Source organism: Eptatretus burgeri, chromosome 5 (genome assembly GCF_056783735.1).
Source record: "Eptatretus burgeri isolate ZD-2024b chromosome 5, Ebu_testis_v1, whole genome shotgun sequence".
NCBI lineage: Eukaryota > Metazoa > Chordata > Myxini > Myxiniformes > Myxinidae > Eptatretus > Eptatretus burgeri.
The window spans coordinates 50836469-50853164 of NC_140965.1; the positions used below are offsets into that span (position 1 = coordinate 50836469).

Below are 16696 nucleotides of genomic sequence, written 5' to 3' on the forward strand. Positions count from 1 at the left end.
ATGCGTGCAACGCGCTATGCCTAACTTTGACTCTCGTTGGGCATAGGTTGTGTAGGCCGACAACAGGTTCAGCATTCGTTGGTATAAGTTATCTATAACACAACGAAACGTTCTGTGTCCGTTACTAATGCGTTATACATAAGACCAAGTCGCTATGAATACGTCCGAATCTTTAAAAAAAACATCAAAAGTTCAACGTAAGCCAGCGTTTTACATAAATTTTAATACATTGCCATCGCTGGCTAAAAACGTCAAGGTGTGACTGGGCCTTAAGCGGCGATGGGTCGCCGAGCATGGAAACTATAAGACATACGGCAAAATGGATGTCATATAGCGGATAGGGAATCACCTTAGGATTATGCATATCAAATCTCATCCAGTTCTATCTACTGATAACAACTCAGTATCCATTTGAATGAAAAGTACCGAAAATGCGGTTTGAAATCGGAAATCCCCAAAGTTCGAGGGGGTGCTGTGGGTGAATAAAGATCTAAATCGAACATCCGGCTCGATTGTTTGTGCACAATTTATTCCAGACGATTAGTGTGAATTGTCATGACCGTCCGACCATAACCCGAGGAGGAGTAGCATTTGGCGCGAAGGCACCTCCAGCTCTCGCATATTATCGATTTTTGCACTAATTGACCTTTGACCCCTGACCTAAGCGAAATCGGTCAATATGTGCTGAGGCAAAGTTGTAGTACTCATTGAGTACCATGAACCTGCAAAGTTTCATTCGTATCGATGCACTCACCTGGTCGCAAGGGGGCCTTCAATTTTCGCCAATTTTCGCTCATACCCTAATTGTAGGGGGTGCTGCGGGTAAAGTATTCCATTTCTCACAAAAAAGCCGGAATATATTTGATAGAGCATCACCTGTATATCATTCCTGCCAAATTTCATAACCCTACGTGGGATAATGGCTTTCGGAATTGATTTCGCATGAACGGTACCGATTTTGAATGTTTTTCGGTTGTTGCTAGGGAAGAAAAGCGTCCCTAGCAACCATCACAATTTCCAAAGCACTGGGTCATAAGATGTACCTACCACCCAAGTTTGGTCAAAATCCACCCACATTTACTACCAATTATGCTGATGACAAACAAACAAACATCCAAACAAACAGACAGAATTACTGACAATAAGGGTCACCTATTTCGGCGACCCAATTACTGGCAATAAAGGTCACCTATTTTGGCGACCCAACAAACAGACAGACGGGTGAAAACATAACCTCCTCCAACCTTCAGTGGTGGAGGTAATAAGATGACAATGTTTCCATTTAGGATGCATCCATGTGGTCTTATATCTATATTATACCAAGCTTGCACACTAAAAACTCGCCTCGCCGTCGCACGATCCCTATGAAATTGCTGTGGCACTTAGCGGACATGCCGACAATGTTTGGGAAGTCTTGGCGTTCCATAGTACCACTTGCATTTTGCACAATGCGTATTTTTGTCATTCCCCGTGTACGGTCTGTCGTCTGCTCCTAGCTATGTTGTACTGCTCTCCCGTGCATGTGCACGGGTATCGCTAGTTTATTATGTTGTTGGAAGATGGTGTTATTTATGAGGGATTCATGCTCCGCACACTTGCTCAGCAGTCAGAGTCCATTACCAGTGCATTTTGCAAATCCTTCTTTCCCAATGATCCCAACCCACAAGTATTGGTCAGAAGCAACTCTGGTGTTAAAGTTGACGAGGATTTTCTTCTTGTCATGGGGGATCTGAAGAAGTTTGTCCAGGTAACCGTAGAACGTCTCCTTTACGTCATCCTCTGAATCAAGTGTAGGGGCATAAGCATAGATGATGATGGCATAACCATACTTTGCAAGGGGAAGATGAAGTGTTGCAAGATGCTCGTTGATACTATTTGGGGATTCAGTGAGATTGGGAAGGACAGAGTTCTTCGCAGCAAACCTGACACCATGGGTCCATTAGTCCTCTTCTGGGCGACTTCTCCAGAAAAGGTGTACCCCTTCTCCTTCTTCTTTGAGGGATCTTTCAATGGGGTGTCACTTCTCAGTGCTGCAATATTGATATCATCTTGAGACAGCTCCCTAGCCACAAGGGCTGTTCTCCTCTCTGAGGATTGAGCACAGTCTGAGTCCATTAAAGTCTGTATGTCCAATGTTGCCGCATTAAGTGTGACGACCTTCTTCTTGAACTTGTTTCGACTGTGAAAAGGGATGATCTGCAGGTTGTGGTTTACCTGCCAGACTGTAAGGGGAGCAGACAATGTTTGGGTCATCTTTTTGAGGCCTCTCCCTATTCTGGGTGAGCAGTGTGACTCCTTAAAAAAACGGACTGCTCACTCGTACAAGATGTTGCTGAAGGAAACTGCTGCTCCAATCCCAGGTTTCAGCGACCATCACTCTTGTACCGTCTACGTGCAAGTTATTGTGCTCGGGACTCCCAACTTCATCCAAAGTCTGTCCCCATTGCCATTCCCCTGTCACTGCAGGACTTCTTGATGCGCATGAGGTCAGTGGTGATGAGGATGTCTTGCATGTGAAGCATCTTAAGTGGGAATGAGATTGTGCAATCCTCATTCCAACTGTCTTGGCCTGGGCAGTCTTGATTTTAAAGGCATACGATATCTCAGACAGGAGTTTGCCCAGGTTTCAGTGGTTGGAAATCCTGTTCATCGGTTACTGCCTTTGCCACATGCCCCCAACACAATACCTTCTCCCGGCTTTTCAGGGATGATGGTGACACTTCCTGATCCACCGTTAAGGACTTCGCCTGATTACCCATGGGAAGTTGGGGGTTTGCTAGATGGCCAGTTCTCCCATCCTGGGAGTTGCCTTTAAGTGGTCGGTTTAGCTTTTAGTCTTACTGGGTGTCGAGCCACCTTCCTCGCCAAGGCAGAGGTGGGTTGCCAGTTTAGTCACCAACGATCCGACCATGAACAGGCAGTACCGGATATACGTTATCGGTAGCAGGTGGATGTTTGCATTATTGGTTGACTGAATTTGAATACAATCTGTAATTGGCTGTCCCTGTTATGAATTACAGAGGTTCCTGCTGAATGAGAACCTAAAGAGAAAGATGTACATGGGGAGATTACACAGTATTTTCTGTTCAAATTGTTTATATATATCGGGAAGAATAGGACACCTCTCCATTCTTGGAGGATTGCTTGTGCTTTAGGCAGTTATAACAATGTTATTCAGGTTAGCTAATTACAATTGTTGCCAACATTTGATAAGTTTATTAATACACCAAAAGTTTATCTGTCATCTTTGTTGCGCATTCTCAGGGAAGGAAAATTTAATTTTTACAGCTGTTGCAATGAGATTTCTAAGTATCATACACTGTAACAAAAATATATGTAGAACACAGGGCACACTATGCATAACAACATTTATCTTGTGGTATACATTTACACAATGCTCGTCCTTTACTCCATGAATATTCCTCGTCCGAAGCAATACTAATCCTTTTCTTGATTCCCAAATTTTCCCTGCTGTGCATTCTTCTGATCCTCTTTTTTTCCTGAATATTTCCTGCTTTACACCTGCTCATCTTTGTCCTGCCCTGCTTCTTATGCAACGTGATGCACAAAGTGTCAGTTTCCTGCGGCAGGGGGAACTTCGTCGTACCTCTGCACCCCCTGTCGCTTCCTATGTGTAAGTACCTGCATCCTCCAAACCCGCATCTGCAACCTGCATCCCACATCCTGCCCTCTCCTTGCCTTTCTCCATGTGCATGGCTTGCATGCGTGAGCTATATGACTCGTGAGTTTAAAGCCGCAGGACTTTTTGTTCCATTTTTGCTGCAGGTATGCCGGAACATACGATTGTTCCGTCACTGAAGATAATCCCAGCTCTTTAAAGGATTTACAGTTAATAACAATATGACACTTTCATGGTAGTGCTTTATGTATGTTGTTGTAGTTGAGGATGTCCATCCAGCTGACAGTATGCAATGTACGTGGTTACATTACCGCATGCTTTGTGTGGTAAAGTTTTGTTTTGAAGCACTGCAAACTCCATTTGCAAATGAAGCTTTCATCATGAATATTCTTGAACAAATCTCTTGAACAATTTTGTAAACTGTCTGCAATGTACATGGGTTGAAAAGTTAGCATCTTCATGCCTTGCACATACCCTTTTGGGAAATACATCTGTTAAATGACAGCTTTATGGTGTCCCAGGGTATGTGCATGTACCGCTGGCTGGCACCACTCATGGTAAACTGTGTGTGATTGAGGTGAATTTCATGTATTTCTGCATATCACTTGCTCATGACGATGTGACGTTGTGTCTTTGTGTGTGGTGTCCAACAGTCCTCAGATTGCACCATCCTATGTGCGTCTGCGTATCAGTCGGATCAGCTTGCACGACTACGAGACCCTACGCTATCACAAAGATGAGCTGTGTGACGCCTGTAAGTAACGGAGCACAGCCTCAGCTACTCCACATTTGCTCCGGCCTCAAACTTCCGTCCTTCATTCTGACTTGTGGCTCCATGAGGCAAAGAGAGCTCTCAGGAGGTCCTCTTTCTCAGATTACATTTGCATTCTAACACTTCATTCTTCAAGGAAAACAAACGTATTTATTGTCCCCCACCCCTCCCACAAGGTCTGAGACGGAGCCATCGAAATGAGGACCAACCGACCAATCATCTTTCCATGCCATGTACATTTAATTGCAGATATCAATTCCTCATGACATTATCTTAACATGATTAGATCACGCCTGTGATTGGCCGAATTATGTTGCCATAGCAACCATCTTGGTAACTTCGCTTGTGCGTGTGATATTTCAAAAACTGTTCAATATTTAGCTTTCATATGCTCCCAGACAAACAGACAGACAACACAGGGGTGAAAACATAACCTCTGCCCATCTTAGATGTGGTGACTTATCTACCCCTTCCCTCCTGGTGGACACGTCAGTCTTCGAAACCTCATGACCATGACAATACATGTATGTATATGTATGCATATATATAAATAAGCCTGGTGTTGGTGCAGTGGTTTGGGCAGCGGCTTGGGATCCAAAAGGTCCTGAGTTCAAGCCCCGTTGGGCCACTGAATTAATACACCAGGGGGTTGACTCAGCCTGTCATCCTTCCGAGGTCGGCGAAATGAGTACCAGTATACTGGGCCGGTGTATACCCCGGTTAAAATAGGTGTACCATATCCCTGTGTCGTAAGAGGCGACCAGGGTTGCGTCAGGAAGGGCATCCGGCGTAAAACATGTGCCAAATCACTATGCGGATCATACGGATGATCCGCTGTGGCGACCCCTAAAGGGAGCAGCCGAAAGAAGAAGAAGATATATATATATATATATATATATATATATATATATATATATATATATATATATATATATATATATATATATATATATATATATATATATATATATCACCCTGGTGATGTTTGTACCTGCCCCATTGCTCTCATCCATCCATCTACAACTCCCTCCACCCCTCCAACACCTATCCCCAGTGAATGTGAGTTGAGAAACTATTTCATTGAACAAATGTGATGGTTCATGTACTGCAGGCTTGATCAGCCAAACGGCTTCCTCCTGCATTTATTATGTTCCTTGTGTATCCTTTTGTATTTCTGACCGAATCACCACGAGGAATTATTTGATTGTCTTTGGGCTTAAATGCTGTCACTGGGCTGCAGCACAGGCCAAATGGTTTAGGACCTTTTCCTTTATATTTGTTTTGCCTTGCTTTTACAAGTAAATGGTGTGTCCTTGTGTTTTCTGACGCTTGCTGATTACTTGTTTTCAATAGCGGTGCCGTTGGGTGTCATCGTGGTGCCTGGAATTAGTGACCTTGAAGTCTGTCGGACACACATTGATCAGTTACAGGAGGTAAGGGCAACCGGCGCACGTTGTTGAAGGTGGGATGTTCACAAAGTATAATGGGGGCTTGGTTCATGGTTGAATGAGTGCCCGTTGTCTCCATGCGAGGGCACTGATGAAAAGCTGTGCACATATTTCAAACCTCTGAGAATAATGCTTTGAAACTTCATCATTTAAAAGCCATCACAGTAAAGACGTATTAGTGTGTATATCGTGCGATGGCACACCTAAAAATATACTATAACCTCGTACCAAGTATGCCCTTCTGAGTCAGCATATATTATTTGAATTTTTGTTTTGCTGCATTGCCAGGACATGCAAGGAACATTGACACTGGAGTAGGCCATTCGGTCCATTAGGCCTGTGCTTTATCAACACCACAGTTTGTGGACTTAATTTCACTGAAGAGTGAGGGAGAACAGGGGGGGGGGAGGAAGAGAATAGTGGGGCAGGGACAGAGACATCACAAGGGGAAATATATATATATATATATATATATATATATATATATATATATATATATATATATATATATATATATATATATATATGTAAATATACACACATGCCTGGTGTTGGCTTAATGGTTTGGGTGGTGGGATCCTGAGTTCAAATCCCCCTAGACTATTGAATTAATACCAGGTGGGGTTGACTCTGCCTGTCATGCTTCCGAGGTCGGCGAAATGAGTGCCAGCTTGCTGGTATACTGTGTCAGAGTGGCGACCCGTCCAAGATTGTGCCCAATAGCCAAGGAGACTGTGCAGAATGTTGGTGCTGCCGAAGCGTAATATGGTCCCAATGGATGGATATATGTGTGTATATATATATATATATATATATATATATATATATATATATATATATATATATATATATATATATATATATATATATGACTGGCTTTGGAGGCTGGCCCTTTGGAGAAAGATCATGGTAGATAGTGAGACCCAGAAGCTTGAATGAAAGGACTTCTCCAGAGGATTGTTGAGAAAGTAGATGGGGAGGGGGTTCCAAACGGTCCTTTTGGAGAGCCAAGGTGAGAGTGTGAGATTTGTCCGGATTGAAAGACATGTTCCATGTGTTGGACCAGTTTCTGATTTTATCCAGATCTGCAGAGAGCGAACAATCTGTTTGCCGGTCTGAGGGATGCCAGATGGTGGAGTAATCAGCAAAGAGATAAAGAGGATTTTCCAGAGTCGGAGAGATCATTGATGAAAACCAGAAAAAGAACAGGGCCCAGAACGCTACCTTGAGGAACTCCAGCCTGCACAGGAAGAGGGAATGAAAGAACTCCATTTAGGGTCACACATTGACTGTGAAAGGAGAGGAAGTATGTGAGCCATGAGTGGAGATGGCCTTGGATACCATAGGAAGAGAGTTTGGTGAGCAGGGCAGGGTGCCAGACTGTATTAAAAGCATGTGATATGTCTCGGGATATGGCTCTGATTTCATGTCCGGCATTGAGGACTTCCATCCATTATTGAGAGAGCAAAAGCAGCATATCCAGGGTAGAGTGACCTGGTCTGAAACCAAATTGATGATCAGAAATCAAGTCCTTGGAGAAGAGGAAGGATTTAATGTCTGAAGCGATGATGGATTCTGTAACTTTTCTGATGATTGGGAGAAGGCTGATTGTTCTGTAGTTGCAGGGATCTGTTTTTGCACCTTTTTATGCAGAGTGGTAAGGTTTGGTGATTTTAAAGCAGATGGCAGATGACCTTGAGCAAATGAGAGGGTGAATAGAACAGAGAGAGGGTGAGCAAGCGCAGAGGAGCAGGTTTTTAGGACACGTGGGCTGATGCCGTCTTGACCAGTTGCAGAATCTGAGTCGAGGTTTGACAGCAAGCTCTTCACTTTGTCAGAAGAAAAGGACACAGAGCAGGCCCGTCGCTTGGGGCGGCATTTGAGTGCAATGCCCCCCCCCCACTTGTACGCCACCCATTTATGCCCTGTTGCACCCTGTGAACAACTTAGTGTTTAAGGATCAGCGCCCACTTGTGAACTTGCTGTTTAAGAGTTCACCTGTGTGAACTAAAACCCTTATTCCAGATGTTGAATGTGGTGAATAATAAGGCCTTCTTGGATAAACTGTTCTTTAATAATATCCTTCTTTGAATAAGAGTCAAGAGATAAGTGTTACCAGCGCATCTCTAAAAGCAATTGGCAAGACAATACAGTCCAAGACCACAAGATAAAAGATAATAACACAAGCACCAATGCCAGCAGCCAAGACCTCGTGTCAAATGTCGATGTTGTGGGTGGTTATACTATGTATATATATATATATATGTATATATATATATGTGTATATATATATATGTATGTATATATATATGTATATATATATATATATGTATATATATATATATGTTTATATATATATGTATATATATATATATATGTTTATATATATATATATGTTTATATATATATATATATATATATATATATATATATATATATATATACAGATATATATATATATATATGTATATATATATGTGTGTTTGCAATCTATATGTGTGTGTGTGTTTTTTGCAATTGCAAAATATGTGTGTTTGCAATCGTGCTTACATTTGAAATTATGCAGATAAAACCTGTTTTTGGTGCATCGATGATTTAATAAATAAAACTGTCAACCGTCAAATCTCGCGAGATGAGTGACGCGGGTCATGAGGGACGAATCACAGAGCACGAGCTCGTAGCAGGAGAAAAAGATGTGGATGATGGATATACGAAAATGGCTCAGAGTTGGAGCTCAGAGGGAGGAGTTGGAGGAGGAGGAAAAGACGATCATGTCGATTAACTACCGACAGAAGCTGGCCAACCTGGCCAAGCCAGCAACGTCAGCCCTGCGGCTGGAGCCCCAGCGCAGACAGCCGAGTTTCCACGCTCGGCGGCGGCCTCGGGGTCGGCTTAACCGTCAAGCCGCTTACCAATGATCTTGGAAGTGAGAGACCGAATCGCGTTGTTCTCCAGCGGTACCCTGGCCATCTGTTGCAGAACAAGAGTCGCTCGTTTGTGTCCTCGTCGTACCAGACTAATGAATGGCTGGAATACAGTGTGCAGACAGATGCAGCATTCTGCTATCCATGTAGGAAGTTTAACACTGCACGCGGCCCAGTGGACTCTACTTTCACAGTGCGAGGCTACCAGAATTGGAAACATGCCATTGAGAAAGGCAGGGGGTTTCACAAACACGCAACTTCAAAAGAACATTTAACTTGTGTTTTGAGGTGGAAGGAGAATGAGAGGCGCATCGATTGTGGTGAGGAGATTTCCACACTCCTCAATGCTGACCAGCTAAATAGAAACCGGTACTATGTGTCTGCTCTTATAGATGTTGTGGGATTTCTCGCCGATAATCAGATACCTTTTAGAGGGAGCCTTGATAATTTTGAAGATATGTCAGACGGGCACAGTGGGCTCTTCCTCTCGCTTTTAAACTACACACTGAAAAAAAAACACCAAGCTCGCCGAAATAATAAAGCATATCCCACGAAACGCAAGCTATACTCGTCCGGAAATGCAGAATGAACTGATCTGCACATTGAGTAATGTTGTGACGGATGCCATCGTGGAAGAAGTAGGCACATCGTGGTTTACCATCAAGGTGGATGGGACGAGGGACCCCACTGAATGTGAGAACATATCAATCATCATTCGCTTTGTATTGGCATCAAATGAAGCAACAGAGTGTCAACTCACAATAGCTACAGCCGACACTGGTGATGCAAAAACATTGACAGACCTAATAATTGCAGAGCTGACAAAAACAGGACTTGACGCGTCAAAAATATTAAGTCATGTGTACAACGGGGCTTCGGTAATGGCTGGGAAGCACGGTGGGGTGCAAAAGTTGTTGCAAGAGATATTGGAAAGAGAAATCCCCTCTGTGCACTGCTTAAATCACCAACTCCATCTGGTAGTTATCCACGCACTGGCAGCAGAGAAAGCTGTCACTGATTTTCTCGAGGTTTGTTGTTGCTTGTACAAATTCTTCAGAAAGCCCACTGTTGCTGCACAGTATAAAGGTGAGCGGTTAAAACGACTTCTTGATCGAAGGTGGACGGGACATTTAGCCACCGTGTCTGCGATCATAGGATCTTTTAAGGATGTCACATCCTTACTGTCGGAGATTGCAGAGCGCGCCTACGGTGCAGAGATGAGGATGGAGGCTATTGGGCTTTTGCGGGAAGTCTCTGGGCCTGCCTTCATGTTCATTGCTATCTTTGTACAAAAACTGCTGATGTTGTTAGATGGCCCAAACAGACTCTTGCAGGCAGAGGACATGGACTTGCTAACGGGGTTGGAACTGGTGGCGAGTGCTACAGAGTGCGTGAAGAAACTCCGCTCTGAGGATGAGTTCACTGATCTGTGGAACAAGGCCAACGATGCTCGCACTTCTACACCTGCACCACCAAAACGGAGACGCACAATGCATAAGAACTTGGAACAGTTTGTAGTTTTGGAGACTCCAGGACAAAACAACGACAATGACAAGACGGAACTGCAGAGGGTTTTTTACAGCGCAATTGACACTGTGCTTGGCGAGATCGCTCAGCGCTTCAGTGAGCGCAACACACAACTCGCCCGTTCACTCGCTGCCTTGAATTCTGAAAATGGCACGTTTTTGGATCCCTACTTGCTCCAGCACATCATGACATTAACAAAGTCAACCATCAGTGAAACAGAGTGTGTGGATGCAAAGCAGTTTATTTGCTCACAGACAGAAAAGCAGCCAAACGACAGATGGACAACACAAAAACTCCTCTCAACATACCACAAAACGCTGGAAGCCATGCCAAGTGTAGTGACTGCTATGAGACTTGGACTAACATTTGGTGTGTCCACTGCCATGTGTGAAAACTCATTCTCAACATTGAGGAATGTCTTCACTGACCATCGACGGTCCATGCGCCATGCACGCAAGGCACAACTGGTACGGCTGGCCTTCGAGAGAGACCTCACACATAAATGCTTGAATGAATGGAAGGAGAAGGTCCTCACAAGATTCCACACTGAGACGCATCGCCTGCAGCTCTTCTGACAGTGAGTACAGCGGTATAAAAACTATACGAGGAGTTCAGGTTGTGTGTGTGACTGCTGGTGATGGTTGTGTGGTTGTGGTCAACACCCGCCGTGGTCGGCTGCTTTGTACTTCTGATGTTTAAGTTAAATGTTGTGTTTGGTGCTTTACATATCCCATATCTAGTGCTTTGTGCATAACCTTACCTCTGTGTAATTGACTGCTTTAAATGCGGACCTTGTGGTATCTTCAGGCTGGTCGTATTTGCTGTTGATAGTTTAACGTGATGATCGCAGGTCATAGCCTACTGTATCTTATTTCAAAGTGCACTGATTCTGGTGCCAACTTCCCCCGTTTAGTCATTGTATCTCTGGTATATTAATTTTCTAATGCCAATTCTTCACAACACCTTCTATAAGTGCACCTGAATTGGTGCCAATTGTCTAATCATTGAAGATCTGAATTGTGAATGTGCTAGTTTGTTGCGGCTCTCCTGCATTCGAATAATTTTAGGCCAAAAACATCGGAACATATTAAATCTAGCTGAGATCAATTTTGTTAGTATGCGACGGCAACCTCAGTATAGATGTGTCAATGCTGCATGAATACAATAGTATACCGGGTTATCAAAAATATTAAATATAATAATTGTGCCCCCCCCATCCAGTTCATATGCCCCCCTTAATACTGAGCCCTGGCTACGGGCCTGAAACAGAGTCCAGGGACAGTTGGGTGCAACTGGGTAAGGTGGGTACAGAAAGCGGGCCTATCGGTTGACGATTCACATAATTCTCCGGCATCTGTGACCTCACGCCTGATTGTGCAATTGGTGGTTGTGGCAAGGGGCTGTAAATGTGATAATACTTTGTATCTTGCATATTTCCTTCTTGAAAGTTTCCATTTCTTTGCTGCTGATTTACCTCCTGGAGCTTTTTTCAATCTTCACCACCTAACGATCTCCATATGCCCTCTAAGTGTGCCTTCCTGACATCAAATAGTATTCCTCTACTATCTCAAAATCTAATTCTTAACAGAATCCTATGGAGTGGTCACTTACTCACTTGTCCATAAATGCTCTCCTATCCCTACTTTTTTTTTCCATCATGTTCGGATCATTACTTTTTAAAAGGTCTATCATGCTCGCAGTATATCAACATCATGTGAATTCAGTTCATTAACCGAATTGCCACACTCGTCTCTGAGCTCTCAAGCCAAGGGTTTGAATATCGACCCAGCTGTAAACTGTCATCCTGGTATTTTGCATGCAGGGCGATGCATCAATGTGTGTACCATCCCTCAGATGGATGCGTTTAACTGGGTATTTCATCTGCCAGATTTTGTTTGTGGATGTTGAAAATCCTATGGTACCTTCTCAAACAGTAGGCAAGCTAAAAACAAATTACAGATTACTGCACCCTCAGTTAATTGCGTTTCCTGCATCAGAATGGCGACCGTTCCAGGATTTTCACCCTCACCAAAAAGTGCTTCGGCAACACCAACGCTCTGTGTGAAGCATGTTAGATCATGATAATGACAACGACCTAATTACAATGGGGATGTGGTTGGGGGCACGGGTGAGATGGAGGAGAACAGTGGGGGTAGGCATGGGTGTTGATGGAATATGTGGTGGATTTGCTTTGATATAGTCGTGATTTATTAAAGGTGGAAGCCTCACAAAAACCTAACTGGTGATTTACCTATAACCCTTAGGATTTACTACCTACCCATGTCACCTTGCACATGCTACTTTACCAGGTAAGATGCCCATTGGCTTATCAAACACACCTATTTCTTCTGGTTAAAAGCTACATGCTTCCTTTGTGCAGGTTAAAGCCTACGTATTTGCGACACATGGCCCAAACACACTCTCCCCTCTGTAACGGGGTAAACCTGTTCGTTCCATGTATGATATACCCACCTGTTTAAACCACGATAGCTTAGTCCACCTGTTTGCTCCATTTGAACTCAACAAACTTACACATTTATTGATGTATGATGGTAAAGTCTTGGATCTTTTTCTTTGGAATTGTCCTGTGGCTGAATGCTTGATTAATATGTTCACTTATGTGTCTGGTGTGTGCACTGAACCATGACAATGAGAACTGTTGCATCATTTTGGAAGAAGTTGACACTGAAAAAGGACAGTAACAAATGTCCTGAATGTTACAAATGCCTGTTCGGCCTTAGTTATTTTATAACTTAGTTTACGCAGTTCTTCAGCTAAAATGTAGGGTCGGTAGGTCGAAATATAAATATAATTTCAATTTTTAGAAATTATATACTTTTATGATTTTTTTTCGGATGTTCCATGGAAAAGACAAGGGTAGGTGGGGGGGGGGGAATATAAATCCCAGACCAGGAGGATCTAAGAAAACATTGAAGATGGAAAACCATTCAAATGCAGGATGCCCATGTTCACTGTATCATCTGATGTGAAAAACAATAAAGAAGGATTAAAACTTGTTTTTACAATATAGTCTGGCATGTTTTTCTTATAGGAACCTGTTGGATCATCAAACAAATGGAAACAATGCTGAGAAAATTACTGTCCAAGTTGTAGATGTGTGCGTGCACATCAGTGCATAGTCCTGGATATGATTGAAAAAAGGTGTCTACTCAGAGTCAACACGCTCAAAACGGTCAATCAGAGCCATAACCAGCTTAGTTTTCAGTGGGAATCTGATCGTACCGTCTCCCCATCCCCACGAGCACATCAAAGGCTGATTTCTGGTCCGTTGAAGGCTGAATATCAGCATTTCGCAGGGAAACTTTGACGTACTTGGCACCGAAATCTTTCAATATGAACAGCGGTGTACAACTTTCGATGGAAACAAAATTGCCACGATCGAGAGTAGCGTGCTTATCATCCCTGCTGCTGCACTGAATTGATGCAATAGTTCGGCCAGAATATTCGTCATCAAGATGTTGCGTGATTAAATTACCAATACAGTCACTCAAATTTATACCGCTGACATACTTCTTAACAACTCATGGCTCGCAGACTTCCTCTCCTGTCACAGTCACCGTGTGGCCCAAATGGAGTTCTTTCATCCCCCCTTCCTGTCCAGGCTGGAGTTCCTCAAGGTAGCGTTCTGGGCCCTGTTCTTTTTCTGGTTTTCATCAATGATCTCTCCGACTCTCTCGAAAATCCTCTATATTTGTTTGCTGATGACTCCACCCTCTGCCATACCATCGGTCATCCCTCAGACCGGCAAGCAGCAGCTTCTTCGCTCGCTGCAGATCTGGATAAAATCGCAAACTGGTCCAACACATGGAACATGTCTTTCAATCTGGACAAATCTCACACTCTCACTATGTCTCTTTGAAAGGACTGTTTAGAAAATCCCCCCATCCACTTTCTCAACAATCCTCTGGAAGAAGTCCTTTCTTTCAAGCTTCTGGGTCTCACTATCTGCCATGACCTTTCGTGGGAAAGCCACATTTCAAAGCTCGCCTCCAAAGCCAGTCGCCGATTGGGAATCCTCCATCGTGCAAAGTCCTTCCTCGGCCCACCTGAGCTCCTGACCACTTACAAAGCTTTTGTCCGCAGCCTGATGGAGTACTGCTCTCTACTCTGAGCTGGTGCTCCTGCCTCCCACCTTTCTCGGCGTCAAGCTGCAGAAACCAAGGCATTTCAGATCATTGGCATCTCCTGCAATGAGGCTGTCCTTGGGCCTCTCACTGCAGGCTGGTCGGTGGTCTTTCTGTCTTCTACTGTCTCCTCTCCAGCCTCGCTCCCCCTGCTCTCTCTGCGATTTGTCCCCACCACATTTCCGCAGGGCGCTCAAGGTCCGCCAACAACCCCCTTCTGGTAAAACTACCAAAATCACGAATCACTGCTCAACTTCACTCCTTCATTCCTCTTTTTTTCCCGCCTTTTGGAATAAACTCCCTCACTCTATTCATTCCCATTCTTCCCTCCAGGCCTTCAAAACAGCTGTTCACCACCACCTCTTATCATCCCCCATCCAAATCCTCAATCTTTTCTACCCCTGATAATCCACCCAAGCCCACCTCCTTCAAATTCCCTGCTTTCCTTCTTGAAAGTCCCTGTAATGTCCATCTTCTATTCCCCATGTTCCCCGTCCCATACCTCTCCCTTCCACAGATCTCCTAATGTCTCTGTTCCCCAATGTTTTGTCCTTCCCACTCCCTCCTCTCTTGTCTCATGTCCCCTATGATGTGTGTTGTGTGTTAGCTCTCACACGAGCCTCGACAAGGTATAGAAAAAAACAAACAAAAAAAAACAACAAACAATCACTTTCGCCCCAGAAACAACAGTCAATCCGAACCACGCAGGCCACTGCTCAGACGCCATGACCGAAGACAACTGCGCAGCTCTACTGCTTCGCTCGGTTAAAGGTGACTCGGCATTTTGGTGCGCACACGAAATTATATTTTGAAAATAAATGCCGACGTTTACATTTCGGGTTTTGAAACTTTTGCACCTTCGACGGAAAATGTATAAATATAAAAGGCTAAAAATGTGTTTGTTATTTATATTTCATTTCGGCAAATATACCGTCGGCGGATCCGTAAACCAAGTTATAAGAAATCTAAGGCCTTAGTAGTCTTTTTGCCTGAACGGGGTATCTAACATGGTAAGAGTGCTGTTGCTCCGACGGGTTCTCTAATATGGTCCCACCACGCTGAAGCAATATGCTTCGTGAATGGCCGAATCAAATTTAACCATATTTGAGTGGAAACATTTTCTCCCCCATGTCCACCCCACCACCCGGGTTGGAATCTGTATCCCCCCGATCTCTTTCAAAGACTTTTTTTTAAAACCAATTTATATCTCTGCCAGAGATTTCCAACATGGACTGAAACAGTTCACGCATGTGAGAAAGTGGGAATCAAGTGACGCGTACCTTAAGAAATAAAGGTGTATTAATACACAAAAGACAACACAAATTGAGAATCTTGGAACGAAAGGTAAAATGGAACAAATGAAGGGAGAAATAAGTAAATAAATACACAATTAAAAATCCGAACGACACATAATACAGATGTATTTAAACCTATGGTGCCACCCACACTTATCCACTCACACGCAAAGGGGAGAAACCAGGCAGGGGTTTTTCAGGACATTGGTGGGCAGGTCTCCAGAATGAAGCATGGGGAAAGATGGCAGGGAGGCATAGGTAAGCCATTTGACCACCACAAAGGCGAGCTCGCTGCACATTGATGCCACTGACCCCAGAGAGAATGCAAGTGTCCCTGGCTCCAATTAACTCAACTCACCCGACTGTTGAAAGTGATTTGACTTCAAAGAGAGAGTGCAAGGGTATGTGCATACGTGTCCAGCCTTCTATCCCCTCCCTAGCGGCAATGTCTTTCACCTTTAAATGTTCTTTGCTCATGCCCAACACTGGGCAATGAGGTGGAACGTCGCCGCTGCCATAGTGATGTCTTGACGATTGGGTGTTGCCATCGGCACCGCCTGAGCCAATGACTTGACGCATTGCAACAGACCAATAGCAGCACACCCTTGAGGGTCCCTGTGATGGCCAGTGCCAGGTCAGCCCCCTTTTACTCAGAGCGTAGTCTGTGAGTGGTTGTGGGGTGGCTTATCGGGCCACACACGAACCGTCGACACCCAAATCCACAACTCTCCTTACCTTGCTTGGTGCCTTGCCTGGTTCTACAGAAGGGACACACATGGATTACACTTTCCAATCTACTCCCTTTGTCATCTATACCGCTCCTCATGCAAAAAAACAGGCCAACTTCACTGTAACGGGCTTCTGGTTACAAAAAATGTTCCTGTTCTAACCTACATGAACACATGGATCATGCTAACTTAACATACTGTACTAACGAATTTGTAC

At 44.0% G+C, this 16696-nt stretch overlaps 1 protein-coding gene and 1 long non-coding RNA gene across 17 annotated transcripts in view; one reads left to right on the forward strand and one right to left on the reverse strand.

Moving 5' to 3' along the window:
* Positions 1-16696, forward strand: part of LOC147026423 (diacylglycerol kinase zeta-like) — a 293140-nt gene that overhangs the window by 214964 nt on the left and 61480 nt on the right. For 4 of the 9 annotated variants that reach the window (XM_085881839.1, XM_085881842.1, XM_085881838.1 and 1 more), the window contains 4 exons: positions 3572-3634; positions 4294-4394; positions 5766-5845; positions 12576-12620. In XM_085881839.1, the coding sequence (XP_085737965.1) occupies positions 3572-3634; positions 4294-4394; positions 5766-5845; positions 12576-12620 (289 nt within the window). The remainder of the gene's footprint in view (positions 1-3571; positions 3635-4293; positions 4395-5765; positions 5846-12575; positions 12621-16696) is intronic. The other 5 variants (XM_085881846.1, XM_085881841.1, XM_085881840.1 and 2 more) reach the window with 3 other exon arrangements.
* The window catches only part of LOC147026425 (uncharacterized), a 147455-nt gene that overhangs the window by 65849 nt on the left and 64910 nt on the right, over positions 1-16696 (reverse strand). The window lies entirely within an intron of this gene.